The 24,413-nt window shown below is 42.0% G+C and overlaps 1 protein-coding gene across 1 annotated transcript; it reads right to left on the bottom strand.

The window, feature by feature from the left end:
* Positions 1 to 7,769: 7,769 nt before the first annotated feature.
* On the bottom strand, positions 7,770 to 23,923 carry FDX1 (ferredoxin 1). Its single transcript, XM_054655115.2, has 4 exons — positions 23,621 to 23,923; positions 17,475 to 17,599; positions 14,562 to 14,691; positions 7,770 to 10,993 (listed from the first exon to the last, which is right to left on the bottom strand). Exons 1-4 carry the CDS (start codon positions 23,788 to 23,790, stop codon positions 10,879 to 10,881), a joined length of 540 nt encoding a protein of 179 aa, XP_054511090.2. The 5' UTR covers positions 23,791 to 23,923; the 3' UTR covers positions 7,770 to 10,878.
* Positions 23,924 to 24,413: the final 490 nt, after the last annotated feature.

A 24,413-nucleotide genomic window follows, 5' to 3' on the forward strand; every position in this document is an offset into this window, starting at 1 on the left:
ATGTACCACAAATTATTTAACATATTAAACCAATAAAGTCTGTGAAAATGTACCAAATTTCAGTAATCAATTTCCTCAAAAAAGTCAGAACAAGTTCAGCAATAAACTTATCAGATACACTGGAAATTTTATGCAACAAACTTACCAGATGCACAAAGTTTATGCAGTTGCCTAATCAAGTGCACTGGGGTCTGAAATTGGAGATATCTGAACATTCCTTCCAGCCCAAACTCTTCTGAGATTGTGTGACTCCCCAGACAGATAGCAGGGGTTTACACCCTTCTGTCCATCATTTTGAGAAATAATGCAACATTAGAAAAGACCTGTTAGATCCTGTGCTGCAGAGAGATAATTTCAGTACTTACCAGATTTGGATGTTGGAATCCTGGATGCTGAGAATTTTAAACTTTCTGTGCTGAAAGGCACAGACCCACGAGAGAGCGCTGCATTTGACCTGAGGCTGTGGAGAAATCCTCCAAAATTGATTAATAGCACTGGAATTGTGGGTGTGTAGTTGGTTAGAAGTGTGTAAAATCACAGGGTGGAAAACTTAGAGTTTGGGGTTTTAGAATATAGAAATAAACATGAAGCAAGATGGAGGTTTTAGGGTGGAGGCAGGTTCTTCTTTACCTTCTTCCTCCTTCTCCTTCATGGGTTTGGGTGATGTTTTGTAATTGGACAGAAAAATCCTCATTGCAGGCTTCCAGGGATAAGTTATTGGGTTAAAAGGGAAATAATCCAGGTGTCATTTCTTAATTGGATAGTTTAGTCTTAAAGACCTTGTAACAAGAGATAGTGAGCCATTTTGGGCCTTTGTAATGAAAGGGTGCAGAACTCATAGTTGTGAGGCTGTTTCACTGATAAGAAATAATAAACACCTGAGTCCAAACATGAACTACTGCCTCAAGTGCCTTCAATCCAGACCCAGAGAAACCAACACTTGGAAAACATTATGAATACACTTACCAGAATTAAATGGTATCATGTGCTAGCCAGAATTGATTTTCTGCACACACATTCTAAATTTACTGCTTCACTGAAGAGCATGTGTGAAGAGCAATACAAAAAGAAAAATATTCAGATTCCACACTTTTTTTTCCCCAAGGAAAAAAAAAAAGAATTAGAAAAAAAGAATTAGAAAATTTCAGCAGTTAATTTACATTTTCCACAAGAAGATAAAAATGGTAATTGTGAAAATACTGTAGCCTGAAATTCAGTTTGGAAGGCAAAAAAGCTCCCAGACAGGACCTACAGAGGTTGTTAGCAAAGGGGTCTTTTTCAAAATCCCTACTACCAAGGCTATGAAATTAGAAAAAGAGCATTTTGACATTATAGATGGCCTCAGAGCCATGGATAACCCGGGAGAAAGTAGAGAGGTAGGTCCAGACTTCTGCTGCTTCATCTTTTCAGAAGAAATGATGGTAATGTTTCTAAGGAGTACATCCAAGCCAGCAGCATGAGCAGAGAGCTGTGCCTGGCAGAGGCAGTGTATGGAGGCTGTGGGGCTGGATGGAGCTGTTTGGATGTGGCTTTTTTGTGCAATCACCAATTAAATTGTCTCCAGCTCTCTGCCCAGCCACCCAATGCAGCTCCAGCACTTCCAGCAGAAGCTTTGGCAGAAGCCAGGCAGCAGAGACCTGAGGTTTTCTGGCTTTGCATGGCTCTGGGAGTGTCTGCTCCACAATTCCTTTGGGCAGCTCCTCCAATGCTGAGCTGTGCAGCAGTGTCATGCTGGGGTCAAAGCCTGGGTTCCTCCTGCAGCTCCTGGGCATGGAACAGGGGACACAGACAGTGATACAGCACTGCAGCCTGGAGCTGCTCCTGCACCCCTTCCATGTTTCCTCTGGCAGCTCCTGCAGAGCTTGTACATCTACCAGCATTTACCCCGCTGGGATTCCAGGCATCAGGGTTCTCTTACTTGGAAAGTAAGACAAAGCTGAAGATTTTCATTATTGGAATGAGCAGAGCTCACTTTCAATGCAAATATTGACTTGTGTGGTATAAAGAAAATTTTTGCAGCACACCTGATGTCTCTCTGACAAAGGAACACCATAAAAAGGACATAAATTGAGCAGAAGGAAAACCTAACAGATGTACCCTCTGAGTGAGTGGAAGTCACGAGAAGCTGCAGGCAGTGGAGTGGGAGGGAACAATCAATAAATCACAGGCTCTCCTGCAGAATCAGTGTAGGAAGGAACAGCAGAGAGGGCTGGGAGCTCAGTGCATGCCCAGTGGGGCCTGGCCAGGTGGGCTTTTTTGATATCTAAATATTCAGTGGGCTCTTGAAGGAATATAGTGGTTTTCACTCTTGAAATAGTACCGTGACTTGTATCAAATGCAATTTGTTTAAACACTTTTGCTAAACCAAAATATACCAGCCTGTTTATTTTGGAGAGATGAGGAGCAAGTGGCAAAGATTGGCAAAAGGTCTTTTCCTTCCCTCAGTGGATTTGGGTCAAGTGTTTACAGATTCACACATGCTGTCAGAGCAGCATCCACCCAAATTTCTGGCAGGAATGAGCTCCTTAATTAACGTGGGTCTCCATCTGGGCTTGAAGGTGACCATCAGTTTACAGCAAAAGGACCTCCCTGTGTATTTTTGAGTGCACTCCAGACTTGACGGAGCTAAAAATCCCTATTGGTCTGGTAAACAGCACCTCATTGCAGAAAACACAAACTGCTGCCTGTGCCTGCATTGAGCAGTACATCAGGTCCTGGGTCAGCTGCACTTGCACAGGTTACACAGCAGCTCAAGCTGAGCTGATTTTTCACTCACTGGCTAAAAGATTTGGGGAAATTATTTTGCAAGAGAGTAAGAACTTCTAGTACCTGTCCCTCAGGGGAATGCTAATGTTACAAATTTCCTGTGATTAGAGCCATTATGGAGACTCTTCAGCTGGAAGGAAGTAGGAATGGATTAAAAGTATTATATATGGTGGCTTTATGGTAAACCAGGAGCAGCCCAGTGCTGGGCAGTTGGCAGCACTGATTAACCAGTTATATAAGCAGTGAAACATCACAGCAAATATCTGGTGGTTACTCTGTACTTTTACTCTAAGAATTAACTCCTGTTCCCCAGTAATTGGCTTTCCCCTTCATTTCTGTGTGCTGCTGTAAAAATCTCTAGTGTCTTGTGCCCCCTTTAAGCATTTTTACCTCCAAAAGTAAGTCCTATAACAGACAACTCAGAAGCTAGGTATCTCCCAACCTTTTTAACCAAATATTTGATAAAAGGCAAAATAGTAGAGAATGAAAGACCAGTGATGAGGTGTCTAATGAAAGTAATATTTAATGTGAAGCTCACATTGAATGCTCAGACACAAGCTCTTCAAGCTGTAAAAACATTTTTTGTATACAGCACTCAGCAGAGGGAGACCCCAGATTCCTGAGCTTCCCTACCAGGACAACATTCACCCCCAGGGCAGCTCTGCTCTGCTCCCCAGACCTCTGCCTCAGAGACTCCTGTTGCTGCCCTCCTCCTTGAAGTTTCAAGCCCCAGAAGGGCAGGAAACTTCAAGACACGGGACACTGATTGCTTTTATTTCTCCATGCCAGGACAAAACATGTTTTTCCTGGTTTTCTGATTCCAAAATTCCAAAAGCTGTGATGATCATAACAACTCAATTAGGCTGGAAGAAAAAACCAAAAAGTGCTGAAATCTGAAGCAGAGACTCTCCTGCTCCAGCCATCCCCTGCTGCACTCCCTCCTGACAGTCATCAGTCCCTGGAATGGAACCACAGCCTGAACAAGCTTCCCTGTCACTCTGAGCTACCATATTCCTTGTCTCTGTGACACCGTTTGTTTTCTTTTATAGCTATTTTCATCTGTTGCTAAACATTCCTCTGAAATGACACCTTCTCCTTTAATCTGCAGCCAAAACCCATTGCTTGCTCCCTGGGTGGGACATGTCTGCCTCCCTCCTGGATCTGAGAAGCTGCAGCTGCATCACTGTGATCTTGTGTCCCGTCTCTTTCTCTTTCTCCCCTCCAGTCAAGAGTTTTCTAGAAAGGGAATGCCCTTCTTCTTCCAAGCCATTCCCAACAAAGCCTGTGAGCACTCCCCATATCAAAAGCTAGTGCTAGCTTACCTGTGCAAAGCAGGGCTGCTCCTTGAAGAAGAGTAAAATGAAAAGGAGCTGCTAACCTGCCCCTGAGTCTGCTCAGATGCACTTGGATGGAGTAAGAACATCCAACTCATCTGGATATTTGTTTGATCCAAAACTGGATGTTGCTACAGGACACGAAACAACACAACGCACGCACACCGCTGCTCTCAAGGTGAAGAAAAAGGAAGTTTATTTTCTGACTCCAACATTTATAGTTTTTCAAAAGTGACAGTGGGTTGGAGGGTGAAAGTGCCACCTCTCCAATGACACTGGACAAACCAACAGTCCATCAAATTTCCCCTCCTCCATAAAAGAATGCAAAACAGTAAGTTATTTACAGAAAGTGTGTGAGAAATTTAGTTACAAGAATGAAAACATCAGAAGGCTTAGAAAATCTGAAAAAATCAGGGCTACAACTGGAGCCTTAAGAAGAGGCATTTTTCATCAAACACATCCTGAAGGAGGAATGCTGTCTGTGGCCTGGTATCTCCTTCAGTGACTTCTCCAAACCCAGGGATTTCAGCCCCCCAGCTGCCAGTGGCAGTTTGCTGCCAACAGGAGGAGAACCGGATCAGCCATAGCTGGCAGCAGGTACAGCTGCCACAGGTGCCTGCAGACTGCTCTGGAGCATCTGGAAGGGATTACTTGACATGGCACCAGCATCCCCGGTTGTTTCCACTTCTCACATGTAATATAATAATAATAATAATAATAATAATAATAATAATAATAATAATAATAATAATAATAATAATAATAATAATAATAATAATAACAACATAGTGCTGGAGAAACCAGGAGCACAAATGTCCCACGCTGAGCAGTGTTGGGTTATGTGATTGATGGATCAGTGCCACCAAGACATGGAAGCAGACACACTGTGACAAGCAGGGGAACCCCATGGCGGCCGCCTGAGCCCGTGCTGGGGCTGCTCCCGGGGCTGTCCCGGGAAGGCAGCAGTGTAAGATCTGTGTCTGGGCGGGCTGTTCAGGTCCAGTCCGGCTAGCTATGGACCCTAGCCCACACGATTTTACATGGACGAAAGCAAAAGACCAGAAGCACTCTTCTCCACGTTGGGAACGAATGTCCTCCGTTCATTGCCTTGAGAACCACCACAGGGAAAAACCCACATGGAAAGAGGCCGGCTAGCTTCCTCTAGGGGGACTTTACACCCGGGGAAGGGGGGCGGAGGAAGAGGATCACAAGCAATGGGATACATGTGGGGAGAGACGGGGGGGAGGGACTGACCAGGGAACAGACTACCAGGGGCTATTGGGGAGAAGAGTGGGTGAGGGAAAAACCATGTGATAAGAGAGGGGAAGAACAAGCCATGTGATACAACATAAACTATTCATGCAATATAAAGACTAGTCAGTGCAAATCTCCGATCACCCAGTGCAAAACAACAACTAAATAAACTATTTAGTGCAATATAACACACCAGTCCCACACCAGCTCCCCGGCAGCTCACGGCCGAAGGGGCGGCTGCCTGCGGGGCTGGGGCTCACGGGGCACAGGGCGGGCCGCGCGTTCCGTGTGCGTGTCACCGATGGCTGTGTGACCCATGGCTGTGTGTCCGTGCAGCCGTATGTCTCCTATCAGCTGTGGCCAAGCCTTGCCGCAGCCCGGCCTGAAGCAGCAATGGCGCTTTTCCAGTGCTATCCCCGCGTTCCCGGCACTGCCCGGACCTCCCTCCAGGAGGGAGCTGGGGAGGAGCTGAGCGGGGCTGTCCCGCACGGCTGCTCTGTTCCCATATGGAGTTTTAATCCCTGGAGCGCTGTGCTGCAGGGATGTACCGCCTGGGGTCAGCACCAGCCGAGGCAATGCCGGGAACACACGCTCTCTGAAAGAGCCACAGACGGGAGGGCTCCGCTGTACCTGAGCGGACCCAAAGAAAGCGGCACCGAGTCTGTTCAGAGCCCATTCTAGAATTTCTCATCTCTTGCAGATGCCCTAGAGCCGGCTCGGGGAGGGGGCGCCGCGCTATGGAAGGGGGTAGGCGCAGGGAACGGGATGCCGGCTGGACCTGGGCACATGGAAGCACAGGGGCAGTGTAAATGCACGGAATAGCCTTTTCCTGGCCAAGCTGGAGTCAAGGGAATGAACTTCAAAGGAACCTTCCAGAACTATGAAGGGCAGCCCCAGAGACGCTTGGCCGAGCACAATAAGCCAACAGCTTTTTGATGAAGAGTTGAAGCTGCAAATGCTAAACCACTGCCGGCTACAAATGCCTTTTTGAAGACATTTTGAAATGTGGACTACTGCACATCAAAAACCTCTGCTTAACTCCATAAAAAGCAAGTGGTGGCCAGTGGATTAGAAAGTAAATCTCAGGGTTACTTTTAATGCCATTGTTTATACTTTTAATGCCTGTTTGCTTATGGATGGACCGTGCCTCTTGTCGCTGTCCAGGCAGCACAACAGGGAGAGAAAGCACTAGGGCACTGCAGCCCAGAGCAGGACATGGGGCTGCATGGCCACCCTGGGAGGCCACAGCCCCGGCCAGCATGCAGGAAATTCCCACTCACATCTTTTCAGGGCACTTGAGGAGAAATCATCTCAAGCAGCTGCACTCTTCCTAATGTTTTCTACTATTTGGTAACTCACTGACTCGGCTTGAGCATCTCTTCTCCTCCTTTAAAGATTTATTTCTCCTTTTTTCTCCCAAGAAATAAGGATTTTTTTGTATGCCCTATCTTTGCATACCATATTGTTCATTGCAAGGGCAAAATATAGGCTGTAGGAAATCTCCTCCACACTCTAGCCTGGACCTGTGAGAAGGGCAAGGGCCGCATCTTCGCTGCAACTTTTTTGGACATGGCCTTTTCAACTTGCCCCCAACTGGGATGTGAATTAGGTTTGAACACAGCTGTCTTAAATCCTCCAGAGCCCCACAGCCAAAAAAATGAGCTTTCAAGATTTAATTTTTGTCTGAGAAGTCACAAACTGCCTACAGAACTTGCCTTTTTCACTCTCACAACAGCCTGCAGTCCAGATAATGGGAACTTCTGACAGATGAAGATGTGGTGGTGTGGGAATGATGCAAGGCACACCCTTCTTCCCCTTCAGACACCACACAAACATGCCACAAAACGTCACAGACTCTGCTGGCTTGGGCCAGACTGCTGATTAGGGCAGTAGAGGGAAGGGACAGTCTAGAGCCACAGACAAGTTCCCCCACACTCCTGAAAAGGCAGAGGGATGGTTTTGGACTTTCTCACAAACACAACCCAAGCCAAAGGACCTACTTACCCACCAGCAACAGACAACACTGCAACTCACCACTCCCTAAAGCTTGTGAAGTAAAGATCTGTGCCAGCCCTAGACTTTGAGTATGCTTCTAAAGTTTAGTTTACAACACAAAGGAAACAGTCGGTTTTGATTTGCTCCTCATTTTTGAGGGGGGAGAGACAGAAGAAACCCACTGACCCCATCTTTTAACAAAGGAAATGGTTTTAGAAAGCAAATTACCTGTAATCTTTATTTGAACAGGGAAATAAACATGTATTCAACTAATTTTGATGCTATAATTGTGTGTCACTACACAAAATTTCATACTTACACTTTAAAGTGCACCATTAATGGGTAAGTTCCATTTTCCCCCCAGAAATACATTCAATAGCTTAGAGAAGAAGGAAAGAAAAATCCACAAAACAAGAGGTGTCAGAAAGAGGTTAAAAATAAGATTTATTTGCAAGTAATTTTGACAATAAACTAGTATCTCTGAGCTGTGCATTTTGGGGACTACAATCAGTTCCTTTGTGTTCTGAGATTTCCATTTGCATGCAGTATGGGATACCTCTAGAATTCAAAATGAACTTTGAAGTGTCCTTTTTTTGCCTTGCTGTGATGAGTTTATTCCACAGGCACACTGTAGGAGAGTCAAAGTGTTTGTAATGAGAAACTGTCACAGGAAACACACAATGAAACCACCTTGGCTTAGAAAGAAAACTCACTTGGGAGCTGTTCCACATTTGTTTAACACAGTGTTAAGCACTTCAAGATACCCACAAGAAGTACCTGGTGCTGTATGAAAAAACCACCCAAATAATCCAATGGAAAAAAAAAATTCAAAAACTTAAAACCAAACCAAAAACACAAGACAAGCCCAAAACTCAATAAATATCAACATCTACCCCTAAACTTTACAGGTATACTGAAACCTCATATTTCTTTCTGATATACAAATGCACAACACATCTGGTCATGATCCAGTTCCCCCTCTTGGAAGCTGATGAGCTGTCTCATGTAAAAAACCCCAAAACCTCAAGATTTAATAGTAATAACTGTATATAAATGAGCTCAGGACAAAGGCAATACAAGGTGAGATTTACCTTAAGGTCTGACTGTGTGAGGGCAACCTCTCAGTCATGGTTAGTGTCACAGCAGCAGAAAAAGAAGACAGCAGCATCTTCGAAACATTTCTTCAACCTACACCCACCCTTCTCCCTAACCTTCCTCTCTCTGTCCTTCATAAAAGCCTGGAAATTTTAATTCTGAACTCTCCATTTGAATCAGATTACATCAGAATTGTATTCTGAAACCCCTACATGATTAAGTTTCGAGCAGACCACAATTAGTATACCTTGCATTAGAACAAAGTTGAAAGGTAACAGAAGGAAACAAGGCAACTAAGAGAGGAAATAAAAGAATCTAACTCACAACTATTTTCAATACAGTTCTAGAAAATATTCATTCTTATAATGAAGAGGAACTTTTTTTCCTCTTTACAAATCTCAAAATAATCCCAATATTTGACACTGGAAAAATATTTTTTCTCTCCTCCATACATACAATAATACAAGAAAAGATGCCCAGATGGCATTGTTACCAGTTCAAACCATTAATGAATGTACTATATCATCCAAATGTAAACAAACATGGTTGTTTATATATATATATATATAAATGCCCAAAAAATTAGAAGTTAGTAACTCCTGGTGATAACCAGTTCACATCAGTATTTATGCAAAGTTGGCAATAATAGCAGTCTTAGAAACATTAATTTTATTTGGGCTACTTTAGAAAGACTAAACCAATATTCAACTGGAAGTTCTTCATCATCAATGCAGACAAATCTCAACATGAGGGTTTCCCTACACCTTCTGGTGGTTCCCCTAGGTTCTGAGGAACCTAGGCCATTTTTATGAAACAAATAAACCTAGGGAAATAACCTAGGGAACACCTCCTAAATAACCTAGGGAACACCTCCTAAGTAACCTAGGTTCTGGGGAATCTAGGCCATTTTTATGAAACAAATCAACTTGGTCATTTCACATCAGCCATAACTGAAATGATCCTGTGAGCAAGGCCCAGAATCAAGCAATTTCTTCAAGCTGAACACCCTAGCTAACGTCAGACTGCCTCCTGCACAAGTTAAAAACTAAAAAGGAATAAAGATTTCAGAACAAATCTGATATTGACAAACATTGCCCTGTTCAATCCCAACTCAGCTATATTCAGAGAAAAATAAGAGTTTGTGATGGGTAAATTGTAATTCCACTGGGCACGTTCTCCCATTACACAGCTCCAAGGATTCATTCTTAGCCTGGTCTACCACAGTATTTGTGGTGTAGTCAAATTGTAAATATTACTGAGGTTTACTGACATCTTATTTGGGCCAGGGTTAAGCTGCAGGTGTCAACATCCTGCATCAGCCTGTCCTGGTTTCACCTGGGAGAGAGCTCATTTTCATCCCAGTAGCTGGTACAGTGCTGCTTTGGATGTAGAATCAGAATAATGTTGATAACCCACTGGTGTTTTAATGTAAACACAGCTTAGCAACAACTCAGTCAAAGCCTTTTGAGATTCTCACCTCAGCTCGTGGGGGTGCACAAAGCCTGGACTGCTGACCCCAAATGACCAGTGGGAGGTCCCACACTCTGTGGTGTCATGCTCAAAATATCAAATGGGGCAAAAGCTGGCTGGGGGTCACTGCCCAGAAACTGGCTGGGCATCAGTCATCAGGTGGTGGGCAATCGTGTTGTGCCTCACTAGTTTTATGTATTTTATTTGTCATCATTACTGTTGTTTTCCTTTCTGTTTCTGTCCTATTAAACTGTCTTTATCTCAACATATCAATGTTACTGTTTCCATCCAAGTCTATCCCCTCCATCCCATTTGGAAGGGGGGGATGGTTGGGCAGTGGTGGGGTGGAAATGAATGGCTGTGTGGCACTTAGCTGCCTACTGGGTTAAACTGTAACACAGCTCCTAAAACTCATGGGTTTAGCAGTATTTTCACAAGACAACATTTGCCATATCTCATTAAGACTCCAAAGTCTGGAAAATTCCTGTCCTGATAATTTACTATTTGCTGAGGAAGTATCATATTTACTGAGAATTTTAACTAGTTCTGAGCACAACATCTTTAATGGCAACACTTCAAAAAGACCCCATGCAGTCCTACAAGTTCTTTTCTCTTACACATTCAGGTCTGACACCTAAAAATGCTCAGAGTTTGTTTTAGGAGAGTCCTGTACAAGTGATCCAGTTTTTAAATGTCATTAAATGTTTTGGCAGAATAATGTTGTATGAAATCTGTAATACACTTGCTAATGTTTATAATCCAATGATTACTTATAAGAAGTATTATTGCATTTTAAGCGTAAAAATATAAGAGGTTCTATAAAGAAAATTAAAATAGCATTAATCTAATATTGATAGTCATATAAAATAACTCACAATTATGTAAGTTTCCATATTTAATTACACATTTAAAAATAAGTTATAAAAATAATTAAGCTTCTTTAAAACCCCTAGGATATTTTCTTTTAGGAGTTTTTACTCATATCTACTGATTGTCTAGCATCAGCCACAGCTTCTGGTACTCGAACAGTCATATCATTCATTGATTTCTTCAAGCAGATTTGGCAGCCTAAACGTGATCTGTGGGGAAACAGGACATCAGTGTTAGTTCTAGCCCAGCAATCTAACAGCATTTACCCCCTTACATCTCCAACACTCAGCCACCCCAAACAGACCATGAACTAGGAACAGCCACTCTTGCGCAGGGCCTTAGTCCAGCACAGAGTGAACCACGTGCATCAGCACAAGGATCTGTGTGGCAATAGCCAGGATTTATGGCCAGAAGAGAGCTCAGCACACTGGAAAGTCCCACAACTGAATACTTCCTGCTCACTGGACAATGCAGGATATGGGTGACCCTTCCCTTTTCAGTGGGTCACTAAGAGGTCAGTCCAGTGCAAGGAGTGGTGCTTGATCTCCCAAGGGACATCTGGCACCTCTGACGAGATAAAGGCAATGACTCTGAATGAAAGCCTCAGAAAAAACAAAGCCTAGCCCCTCCATCCAGAATTCAATGTTCTTAAACTAAAAAACTCAAGACTGGGTGTAAGCCAGAAAAGTAAGAGTGAAAAGACAAGAAACATAGGAAGAAGGATAAAACACTCAAGGCACCAGAGGAGATGTCGTCCTTCATTTCTATACCCATCATTCAGCACAAGAAAACCAGATGTTGCACACAGGCAATTAAAACCAGAAGATTTAATACTACAACAAAATTCTGCAGACATCACAAGCTACTTTTATTGCTGGGATAACTTTAATTCAATGTCCATGTGTCAGTATTTAAGTATAGAATACTAAAGACATCAGCAAGGATGGGCAATGTTCCGTAGGACCAGTCCCTGGCAAGACATTAACTAGCTGACAGCCTGTCTCAAGAATGTAGAGTTCCCAGTCTTTTATCCACCTCTCCATATGCATTTATCTGCACTTGCCTTTTAACTCCAAATGTCATTTCCTATTGCTCAAGAGCATAAAATCCTCTTGCTTGTTTTCACAGGCCAGTGACATTACCACAGCAAAGTAAACAACCCTTACTCTGCACTGTGTTTTCCTAGGTATTTCACAAGGATGCTCACACTAATTAAAACCTAGCACCAATCACTTTTACATCATGCTGTTGATCACATACTTCTACCAGGCATCTTAATACTTCTTAATAAAAGACTGGGGGGGGGGAGTTTAACCAATTACTTAGCCTTTACAGGGCCTTTGTTCTTATGCTGTTACACCTCAAAATTTAGTAAACAATCTCTAGACCTAAGTAAACTGCATGAACTGCAAGATCTTTCTTCATCTCAGTGACTTATATGAATAAGTAATTTTTATTTTTTTAATTATTATGAGTAATACTATATCTATGGACACATTAGTTTGAAAGAAGATCACAGAATACACCAGGACACCCTTTGCAAAGAAACCTTCCAGTACATGGACAGCCCATAAAACCTCTAGAGATAAAAGCCAAGTTTCTTTTGCATTATGTTATCTCTTTCTATTTTATGTTCACCTTCTACATCACCCCTTGGCTCAGCACGTAGACGAAGTTCCCTGTTGCTGATAGGTTAGAAACAAAAGTATTTACCTACTTTTTGCAAGCTGTTTCTCATCTTATTTTTTGCTTTAGTATTTTAACTTTCCAGGGTTTGCACTCCCCTATCTTACTACTTTTTACTGTTCCGCAGTTGATCAAAAGAACTTCATTTTAACCAATTAATCCTTCATTTTAAAAAACATGCACTTTCATGGCAGTTGCTGGCTGAAACTTTCCCAAATACAGAGTCACTGACAAGAATAAGCTTCTATGCTTATACCTGTGACAGAACATAGAAGTACGTCTCCATTACACAAATTTACATCAGCACAGGAGTCCAGGTAACCTGCAGCAAATACCAACCACTTAGAGCTCCACCTTTCAGAGGAGTCATCTTCCCATATAAATGGAAGGTCCCTGGCCATAGAAAGAACATGTGATGCTAGGAAAACCTAATAGAAGTACCAAAAACCTTCAGAGGTGTAAAGCTTAATTTCATATGAAGAACTTAGAGGAGAAAATAGAAAGACTTAAACAAAGAGCTCTGGTTTGCTACTGTTTTCCAATTCCTCAGGAAAATCTTGCTTTAAACCTTTACTAAAAAGGTAGCCAAAGAAAAAAGGTTTTTATTAGATCATATGCCTCCAGAGCTATTCAGGAATTATTTTGGCCCTGACCCTAAAAATTACTCTTTTTATTATGGTAGGTGGCAGGCTTAATAGGCTTATGGATTTTTTTTCAAAACTGAAAATGGGTTTTTGTGAGACAGGAAAAATGATAAAACAAAAGAAGCTACAAGTTTCTCATAGCTTGACTTCTTTGCCCTTCCAACCTCACATAAATGCTAAAATTTGGCTTAAGTGAGAAAGTGTCATGTAGAAATGATGAGTTGAGGATTCCTTTTACTGATATAAGGGGACAGACAAGTTAATTCAGAGTACTTCTTTGCAGAGACAAACTCTATGCTATACAGACCAGGTATAAAGCCTCTGACATCATTGGAAAGATTCTCAAAAACTTCAACAAGCAGTTCTGTTGAAACACGAAGGAATGGGCTTATGAAACCTCAAAAGGCACAGCTGCCTACTGTTTGTGTGAGCCTGTTCTGTGGTAAAGAACATGCTGACACAAACAGCGTGAGCATGTACTTTACCACAGAACATGCTCACACAAACAGTATGAGCATGTACTTTACCACAGTACCATGTACTTGTGCACCAGCAAGTACAATAGCCCACCAGGAATGGGTCTGTGATGAGGATTAACACCCTAACTACAAGATGTGTGATGGTGGGGGTGATGCAGAACAGAGGCTTACTTTGGAGCACCACTAGTCTAATCCTAATGCCTCTGAGCAGTCAGAGCACACTTCAGGATCAGTTTCTCCCAAAAGGGAATGTGGTTTGTGTGCACAAGGATCACTATGATAGGAGTCAAAGCATAACAAGTATGGACACTGACACATCTCTACACTGTTTGTCCTAGAGAAGGCTTGGAGGAAGGATCTTAGCAAACCTTGGTACATAAATACCACAGAGGTTGGACAAGGTGGGGTCTCCATCCTTGGATATATTCAAAAGTTGTCTGGACATGGTGCTGGGCATCGGATCTAGGTGGTCCTGCTTGAGCAGTGGGTTGGACCAGTTGACCTCAAGAGGTCTCCTCCAACCTCTACGTTCTGTGACTCTGAAAAGAAGATCTGACCAAAACCTAAAACACTGACATAAACACATTAATAAAATATATTAACTAGCTACAGACTAACAAGGGAGAGGAAATAGAAGGGCGGAGAAACAAGAGTAAGAAAATCCACACACAGGACAGCAGTGGCAAAGCTTTCAAGGAAGGAACTGGGTTTCCCATCATACTTTAGCACTAACATTTCTGCACCAGACCCCTCTGAAGACCTTTTCAGTCACAGGAACAATACTGACATCTTCTTAATACTAATTCAGACAAACAACGTTTAAACTTGGCAGTCCCATTTGTGTAACAAAATCCATCTATTCATTAAAAGCTGATTAAGGTGCTCCAAGAATATTGGATTGCCCCATCTGCAAACCTTTCTTCCCATTCTTTGAAGAAGTAATGTAGGGAAGTGTTATGGTGCCTTACGTTTCTGTGAGGCCATAAGCCAGGTCCAGCATGTCCATCTCTTCATCAGTAATTGCATCTAGTTTCTCAAATATGTGGTCTTCAAATATTAAATGACAAGTTGAACAGGCTAGCGTTCCTTCACAAGCACCTAAAGAAAAATAAATCAAGATAATAGAAAACCCAGTTTCAGATTGCAGCTGAATTTCAGAAGAAATACTACATGTGTTTCTTTCATACAAGAAGTCTCAGTTGATTAGCAAAATTAATGTTCTGTATATTCCCACATTCATATACCTACTCTGCATTCAACTATTAATAGCATTTCTACAGTTACTATAGCACTAAGATTTACTTAAATGCTAAGTAATCAGTTAAAAAATGCTATGTAATCAGTTAAAATACTTAACTAATTTCCTTTCCATTATTTAAAGAAAGAATAGCTTTCTACTATGAGAATGCAAAAGCAGACAATGCTGTCAATCAACACTACTTCATTTATTTCCAATACTGATCCTTCTTATCTCTCTCTTTCCCAAGGTTTTCTCTAGAAGTTCAACAGCAGACACCTGCTACACAAAAACAATTCTTTAGAAGTACAGGGAGGAGGGATTTTATACTTATTTCTTCTCACTCACCACAACACTAAATGACAACAACAAAGGCAGTCAGGCTAGAGAGAGATGGCCTACATGGATTATGAAGTGCTCCAGTAGGAGTCAAGGACCTAACAAGTTGCTGGGCAGAGCAGCACAAGCACCAACTCCACCTACCTGCTACAGCAATTAGGACACCACAGCACAGTACAAGTTTGAACTGCAACAAATTTGTCTCTGTCACTGTATTGGTCTGTGTCTTGGGCTAGCACCAAGTTGAAAAAGAAATATGCAAATCAAGAAGAGTGGGACAGATAAATACTGTGGAGATTACAAACCTCAGGCTCTGATTTGAATTGATAGAAGAGAATCAGATAACACATTAGCCAATCTTCACTTGTTTACTTATTTCTAGGGAGAGCAGGACAAAATCTACTGTGACCACATCACCTTTGTAATCATGGAAATAAGAGAAGCAAGGCTGTATGTATAACCATTGCTATGAAAAGAAATAGTGGAACTCATCATTAGACCTTGAGAACCACACAGAAAGCACCATGCTGCTACAGAACCAAAAGTATGTATTCAAGGTGAGCATGACACTGTAACACAACATTTGATTTTTAAATTATATCATGTCTTCAAATACACATGAAAAAGCGGAGCTTAATTAAAATGCCAAACATAAAATTTGTCCTATCAGCAGCTTAAGGATCATTTATGTTGGGGAAGTAAGGGAAGGGGTGAGGGGGGAAGGAAAGAACACTGACCAGTCTCTTTGAACAGTGGAAGGTCTTTCCACAAACATAAAGCCATAAAACTGGCAATAACAAATTGAGTACAGCTGAATCTTTCAAAAAATCTGTAAGCCTTTATAAAAAGATATATCTATTATTGTTAATGCACATGGGATGCCCCCTAGTGACAGAAGCAAATAAGCAGGATTTACATTTTACTTTTCCTTTATTACTTTGTTCTTAAACACAGAACATACATTTTTGCTACATTATTCCTCTGCCCTAGTACAATGTTTCATTACCAAGCAGTTATTGAAATGGGAATAGCTCATATTATAATTAAAGACTGTAACAGTATTCTGAATTTTCAGTTTGACTTCCTTTTATTGACAGCATTGCTTTTTGCCACTTTACCACAATGCTCTAACACAGCTGATATTGACAAGAGAACACTTACTGTAGAATGCAATAAACCTAAATGAGTAATAATTGATACATAAAGCCAGTTGCATTACAAATTTTTGAGACAGTTTTTCTTCCCCAGATATATGCAACTCCAGACATAAAAGATATCTCAGATATTAAGTATAAAATTTTAAATCTTACCAAAGATTTTATCACTAGCAGTAAAATTTATCTGCACTTAACGAAAACACACATCAAATTTCAAACTGTGCTACAGTACTCTGCTGCCTTTTTTTTTCCCTACCAATTGCTCCACATTATGCATTCAGTTCTGAAAATTGTACTACCACTTTCTGCTTTAGGTCTGTTCATTTTTCAGCTCATGTTCATATAAATACCTTCCCAAGGTATTTAACTGCAATTATCTAATACCTTTGAGCAATGTGGTCTTGTGGTTTGAGCAACAAGGGCAGGTGGAAGATGAACATGGCAGGGGGGTTTGGAACTGAACAATCTTCAAGGTCCCTTCAAGCCCAAACCATCCTACAAGTCTAACTATGGAAAGTGCAAAATTCTGCAGAAATAGAGAAAAGTTGTAACTTCCTCCTGTTTTGATTTTAAACAGAACTTGTACCAAGTTAGAATTCCACAAGGTCTCCTTTACCCCAGTTCTTTAATAAGAATTAAACTCCTTGCTCTTCCCTGCTAACTGACACGGATTTGGCTGTTTCTTTCACTTTGCACTCCTCTGCTACAGATATGGAGGTGCTACAAAAAGCCTGATAATAAATTGAGACAGTCTGGCACTACAGAAGTAACCAGACACTGTTAGAAATACACCAGCTCTGTGTTGCCTGCAGAACAGAACCTTTGAGCTCAGGAGAGGTCTGCAGGTGGCAAGTTTCAGACTCCACTTTGACGGCACTCTGAGCATATTCCCCTCTTTAGTACTCAAGCCCAGATCACCCCAAATATTCTTTAAAACTTGAACCAAAATATTCTATGCACCTGCAGGAGGAAAAAAAGGGGAGAAAACCCAAGTGAAGTACAGCTAGGTTTTATATATAAAATATTCATTTACAGTGGGACTCAATGATGTTGAGGGTCTATGCATAAATATTTACAGTATAATTTAGATTGCAAAAAAGAGAAACAATTTCTAGACACTGAATAAAATACTCAGTGAATCTACTTACCAAAACCATCTATGTCTAGATTATTGTCAACAACAACATCCAGCAGTGAATCCCCAGGTTTTCCCTTGGCTGTCAGTTTGTCACCATCACGGTTTATGAAGTGAACAGTTATTTTATCTTCTGAGCTGAAAAATAAAATTATATAATACAATTAAAGAATGCTAGAATCTTTAGCACTTTGGAATTGATTGACTACTTCTAAAATAATAGTTGATACTACTACTATCAACTCCAAGAAAAGAGAAATCTAAGTTATTGGCTTTTAAAAGCTTTAACATGTACAGGCTTTTACTGTTGTACATTGAACAAAGACCATGAGAAATAAAAAAAAAACAACCTTGGTGTTTGTTTTGTCACTACAAGACATATGGGATCCAGATGTTTTGCCTTTCACCAAAGACAGACAGTTTATTTTAGGCACAATATTTGTATTTTTAACAAATAAATGAACTTCTTTTAAATGTTTCTCTCACCACCTTTCTGTAAACTCTTGCTTTGGATTTATGAATTTTCTGTTGTTCTCATAATTATAATTTAAAATAAATTCTAAATTTTGCCATTTCTGCTTAGAGTTTTAGATAGTTTGCTTTATTGATTCCAAAATTTAATTCTTCTCTCTTCCCACAAATGGCAATAGTCCAATAACATTCTGCTGTTTTTAGGCACAGATTCTCTGAAGAGTTCATCTTGTAAATATTAATTCTAGCAAAGTACAAAGTTTTTATGCTGGTTTCAAGGAAAGAAGGTTTTGCATTTTTTTGCCTTTTCTTTCCAGACAATTGTTTATTTAATACAAAATTCAGTCTGCTCAAAAATGTCTTAAGATTAGAGCATTTAACATGAAAAAAAATTTTTTTATTCCATATTATTTTATTTCACACACAAATTATAGGAAAGCTTTAAATATACTAATAACAAACAGTATGTTCAATTTTAAATAGATTATTTTCTTTCCTACAGTAAGTAAGCAAAACAAAAACTTGTTGGATAGACAGTGAAGAAATCTACCAAGAGACGACTGATAAGAATAGAACAACTAAAAAGCCAATTCAAAAATTTATGTTTCCATGTGAAATCCATGTTTAAGAACCACACGTTTCATATTACCCATAGTCTTCTTAACTGTGGGACTTGAGTGATTTATGACATAAGACAAGACAAAAATCAAGTCACCCCCTGGAAAACTCTAACCTGTATATCTGAATATTAAAGAAAAATTTTGAAAATGGCCATGCTAAAAAAATCAGTGAACGAATTTTTTTTGTAACTGGCTGTAAAATAATGTGTTTTTAGCAATCTGAGTCCTGGCTTGTTATGAAACAACAACAAATGTTTGTTGCTATAGACTTCATGCACTTCCCACAACTCTTAAGTTCCATTGGCACCAGTGTGCTCTGTGATTATTTATTATGATGTCATGTTCAATTTTGTCACAGACATCTTTTACGAAAAATCCTTTCCTTAGGATTTTTTCTCCTGAGAAGCTGAGAGGCCTCAGGAACAAAATGTAAACAATGGTTATCTGCTGCTGTGGAATGCAACAGGTGCATCTGTGATTGGTCTCATGCCATTGTTTCTAATTAATGGCCAATCACAGTCAGCTTTGTTACTATCCTTTGTTACTCATTCCTCTTTTTTTCTATTCTTAGCTAGCCTTCTGATGAAATCCTTTCTTCTATTCTTTTAGTATAGTTTTAATATAATATATATCATAAAATAATAAATCAAGCCTTCTGAAACACAGAGTCAGATCCTCATCTCTTCCCTCATCCTTGGACCCCTGCAAACACAGTCACACAATTCTTCTCCTATCATTCCTCAGTCCACCCTCCAGAAGGCAGCCACAAGCTACTATTAACTATAAATTCATTCTAAAACTATAACTGATAATGAAAGGTTGACCTTCTGACCTGCAGAATGCAACTGAAGCATGTACTATAAAAAAACTCAGAAATTTTAAAGATATATCTTTACAAATTATGATTTATGTTGCACAGTCACCTGTGATATCCAAGGATCACCAGCAAACCATTCTGTGGGGGTTTAAGAAAGCACTCTGCTTTCATTTTGTTCCTCGGCTATGTTAACACCTCCCACAGCAGAACCAAGGAGACAAGCACCCACTTAGACAAACTAGTACAAAATTCACCACCTCCTCTGGGAGTTTAGCACAGATGGGTTTAGACTGCATCTGGAAAGGTACAGATCCACATTCTGAGAGCCTAAGCTAACGTCTGACAGTGTAATTCTAAACTGCCTCAAAAAGCCCTTCCAGACCTCAAAGTACACTCTCCTTTGCTGAAATATTTCTGTCAACATGACAACAACGCTGACAGGAGACACAATGCAATATGTACTTGCATTTCTGTGTATGCTCTGCCAAGGTATAGACATGGCAAGTACTAAATATTTATTCCAATATCCTAAACATATGCTTTATTCTAGGATTAGGCACTCACAAGTACCATGGACCAAACAGTGAGATGTCTGGGCATCCATTAGATCCCTGCAACTTCTGTAAATGACAAGTGAAGTCCCTCCCAGTTTTCAAAACACACTTGAAACTGTCTTCACTTGAATCTGATAAAACATCAGGCGCCAGAAGAGGAACAGTCCCGCCCCGCTCCTTTGTTCCTCATCTCTCCAGCGCTCACACTGTCCTGCAGTAACCTCCGTTTGGGAATGCACTGGCTGAAAGCCAAGGTCAATAACCCCACAGATGTCAGAACCAGCAGAGTCAGATCTGACCCTTGGATGAAATTTACACCAGTTTACAATGGCTGTGTTACTGCAACTTTATGCTGCAATGGCACAATCTGGGTTTCATGATCAGATTAACCAATCTTTTTACAGTATAAAAATGTGGGTTTGGGTGATCCCCACTCCAAATCACCCTGCCATTATCCTTACACCAGTATTACAAGTCAACTCCTTTTGCTCATGTGGATGAAAATCAACCACAAAAACAAAGACTCAACTGGACCAGAAAACAAAACTGACAAAAGTGCCACTGCCCACAGCAAAAAAAGCAGCAGCAGTGGGATCCCCTTGTCAATAGGGGCAATCTGGTGTCTGCTTCAGCCAGCTGGGACCTGCACTGTGGCTGTGCGTGCCTCGTGGTGTGGCATGCAGCAAGGGGACAGATAGAAACCACCAGGTCACTGACTTTTGGTAAAAACTGACACAGACCTTAATCTTTTGACAGGACCTAATCCACCCTGATTTATAACTGAAACTAAAACTTATTTATTTGTGTAAAGTTTGATATAGACTTCTTAAGTCTTTCAGTAGATCTGGTTTTTTGCTATAGCCACCTTCTATCGCTCTTCACTTAGCCAAAATATTCAAAACATTTCTGGTGCTTTACTTGGTGAAAATACTTTCAGAAGCGTGCGTATGCAATAATCAGACTAGTTGGACAATCAAAACATACACTGAGCCAATCTTCTCAATGACTGGGGGATACCATTAAAAATATAAAAATCTCACCCACATGAAACAATATTTAGGCTTTACAAATTTCAAGAAACATGGGGTTGACCACTCAGACATAGTTTGCATCAAGATAAACAACAATTCAAATACCCACATGCTGGGAACCAGTCACAGGCAATCAACACGAAACATGAGCCAGGTCCATGCAAGTATGAACAGCCTCAGGATTATCAGGAAAAACACAATTTATTTTGTGTTATCCACATGAAGCATAAATATCCCAATCCATGCTCAGATAAACACTTTTCACCAGATGTAAAATACAATTAATTTCTTCACATGTTTGCCACAGTCCTATCAACATTTTCTATCAAGCTTGACAAGGATACCCTAAATCAGGCATACTACAAAGGCACAGAGGAGCACCAGAGAGCTGTAAATGCTGTTTGTTGTTCCTCTCGTGCAAATAATAGTAAATACTGCAAAAGTCTCAAGAACTACTTCTTACCCCTTAAAAGAATTAGCCTTTTGAATCTTCAGCTATTAATTCCAAGTCATGAATCACTTCTTACATTCCTCCAAACAAAACATAACTTTAATCTGGTATTGCACATGGTAAAACCAGCTCTGTTATTCTTAGATCTTTTAATAAACAGCAAATCCAACAGCCCTAATTGCCTGAGGAGTTCCATTAATTAAAGTATTATACAGGCCTCAATCAACAGAAGTTGTAAATCTGAACTAATCTTTAAAGCATGCAATTATTATGCTGTGGACCAAAGACATTGCACAGATAACTGGACTGGTATAAAAAGAATTCTGAAATAACTACTGTTCACCATGAAAAGGAAGGATAAGGATAAAAAAGGAGCAAGAGAAAGGAGGAAATGTAAATGAAAACATAATGCCTGATGCTCCACTGAAACCCATGGAAACCTCTGCTCACAGGAACCACCCGAGGTAATGCTTTGTATAGAGACGTCTTCATCCTCTAGACAAAAATATAGCAAATTTCACACATCCAAACAATGATGTATGTTTTTTACTGAAATAACACTGGTGGATTATAAAAAGGTCAGGAACTGGGTCTCAAATATGGTGCCCAGAGAAAGTAACTCATGCATAAATGGAGGAAACAATAATATACAAGAACTTTCCTTTTCTCCCAACTCACTCAGCCAGGTTATGACACTGAGTATATAAACAACATTGGAAACACTTGTTTGCATAAGCTTTTTTTGCTGGTGTGCTTGCAAAATGAATGTAAATAAATGCCATTCTGTATTCAGCCTGTTCGTGAAAGACATGAGGGGATTACAGGTCTTACATTACTATTATGTAAGGAAATTCCTTCCCTTTATAGGCTTCTTTTTTCAATTATTTTAATACCTTTTAAAAAAACTTGTCAACATGTCACATCTTTAATTTTTGTAATTAAAAACTGCAAATTAGGGACCTCAAAATCAACTGATCACCAGTAGGATCCCTCAGAGAGGAGATCTGACTAGTCACTTATTCATCTCATATGGTAGTCCTAGGCTAGAAAAGTTAAGTCTCTCTCTCTCTCCACATTAAAAGTATCTGCTGCAACAAAGTCAAAGATCGCCTGCAAAAGAGTTCAAAAGCAAACTATTGAGACAGCTTTGATGTCGAGGGCACTTAATCTCAATCTTCTGGAAACAGGCCAGGCTACACCCCTGATGCTGGGCTGCTGATTGTGAGTCCTGTTCCAAGTCTAGGAAACTTCTCTGGCAACCAAGTACATCAGGTTTTAAAACTTCTGCTTTTTAAATACTGAAAGTTAGCTGTAGACCTGACTGATCTTTGAATATACAAACAACAAGCCAGAAGGCAGTGCATAAACAATCTGTGACTACCTGTAATAAGCATCAAAACTACAGCTGTGGACTGTGTAATATTACATGCCCACAGATGTAATGCATTCTGAAATACCTACTCATACATACTGGTGGGGAGAGGAGAAGCTCTGCACCTTTAGATCGGACCACAGAATCAATTAGGTTGGAGAAGACCTCTGAGATCATCAAGTCCAAGCTATCACCAGATATGACCATGTCACCTAAATCATGGCACTAAGTGTCACACACCATCCTTCCACGAAGAAAGATGCAAAAGTGCTCTTCAGCACAGAAAAACTATACCAAAGGCAGAAGACACTCTAAGTATTAGGATTGCTCAGATATGTGCTGCACTTCTACCACAAGCCCAGCCAGACTTTCACAAGAAAAAAAAACAAAAAAAACATAACAAAACCAAACAACAGAAAAAAAGAAAAACGAGTGCAACTTCAGTAAGGTCATAACCTCTCAGAAAACCAGTGTAAGCACCAGGCAGGCTGGTTTAGTGTTCCATAACGTTACAAGCCATGTCAGCGTGGTTCCAGGTCACACCGACCCCGAGCCTCACCCGCGCCGGGGCCGGTGCGGGGCCTCGCCGGAGCCAACCCGCAGCGCGGGCACAGCCCTGCGGGGCACAGCTCGGTGGAGGGGCCCCGAGAGCGCTTCGGTGCCACCGCCAAGCACCCGGAGAGGGGCGGAGGGGCCGGGGCACGGCGGGAAGGTCATCCCGCGCCGGCCCGTGCCACAGGCAGCCGCTGGCCCCGGCTGCCCGCAGCTCCGAGACCCGGCCGGGCTCCTCCGGGCAGCCGCGCCGGGGAGCCCGCCCGGATCTCACGGCCGTGACCCCCTTACCTGAGCACCGCCCGAGCAGACAGGCTGAACGGCCGCGCTGCCCTCCCGGCTGCGGCAGCGCCGCTGCAGCCCGACCTCGGCCCGGCTGCCGGCGAGGTGGAGGAGAAGAGCCAGCGGCGGGAGGAAGCGGCGGCGGCCCGGAAGAGCCGCACCGGCCCCGGGGCGGCCATGGCGGCGGGACGAGAACGCTGAGCTCGGCGGCGGCGGGGCGGGGGCAAAGTCCCGCCGCTTACGCCCGTAGCGCGCGCGGCGGCGATTCTCGCAACCGTTTACGCAGCACGCGGCCCGCCCCCGCCCCGGCGTGACCGCGGGGTTACGCAAAGTGCGCGGCAGCGCGCGGAGGGGCGGGGCCGGCGCGAGGCCCCACCCCCCGGTGCCCTCAGGTGCCCTCGTGCCGTCCCTCACAGTCCCTCACCGCCCCCGCCTCAGATCCTGGCGCCGGCTCTCCCCTTCCCGGGAGAGCGGAGACATGGAGCCTAACATATGCTGACCCTCTGCCCTGCTGGGTCCGCGAGGGGTTTCTTGTCACAGCAAGGACTCGGCGCTGATACGCGCTGGAGTCACCCAAAGGGTCATCGCTACTTCTCAAATGCTCCTTTGGGAGGCCCGGCCCATGAGGGAGTGGGCTCCAGCTCCAGGCTGGGCAAGTGGTCGATGCTACTTGGAACTGCCCTGAAGCAGCTTATAATAATGTGGAACTCCCGGGGAAATGGAGCTGGTAGCTCAGGAGTCTCAGCCGGCCGCCTCTGCTGTCCAGGCAGGACCATGGAGAAGTTCCCAGTTCCTCATTATG

The sequence above is a fragment of the Agelaius phoeniceus genome, chromosome 2 (assembly GCF_051311805.1).
Source record: "Agelaius phoeniceus isolate bAgePho1 chromosome 2, bAgePho1.hap1, whole genome shotgun sequence".
Lineage (NCBI taxonomy): Eukaryota > Metazoa > Chordata > Aves > Passeriformes > Icteridae > Agelaius > Agelaius phoeniceus.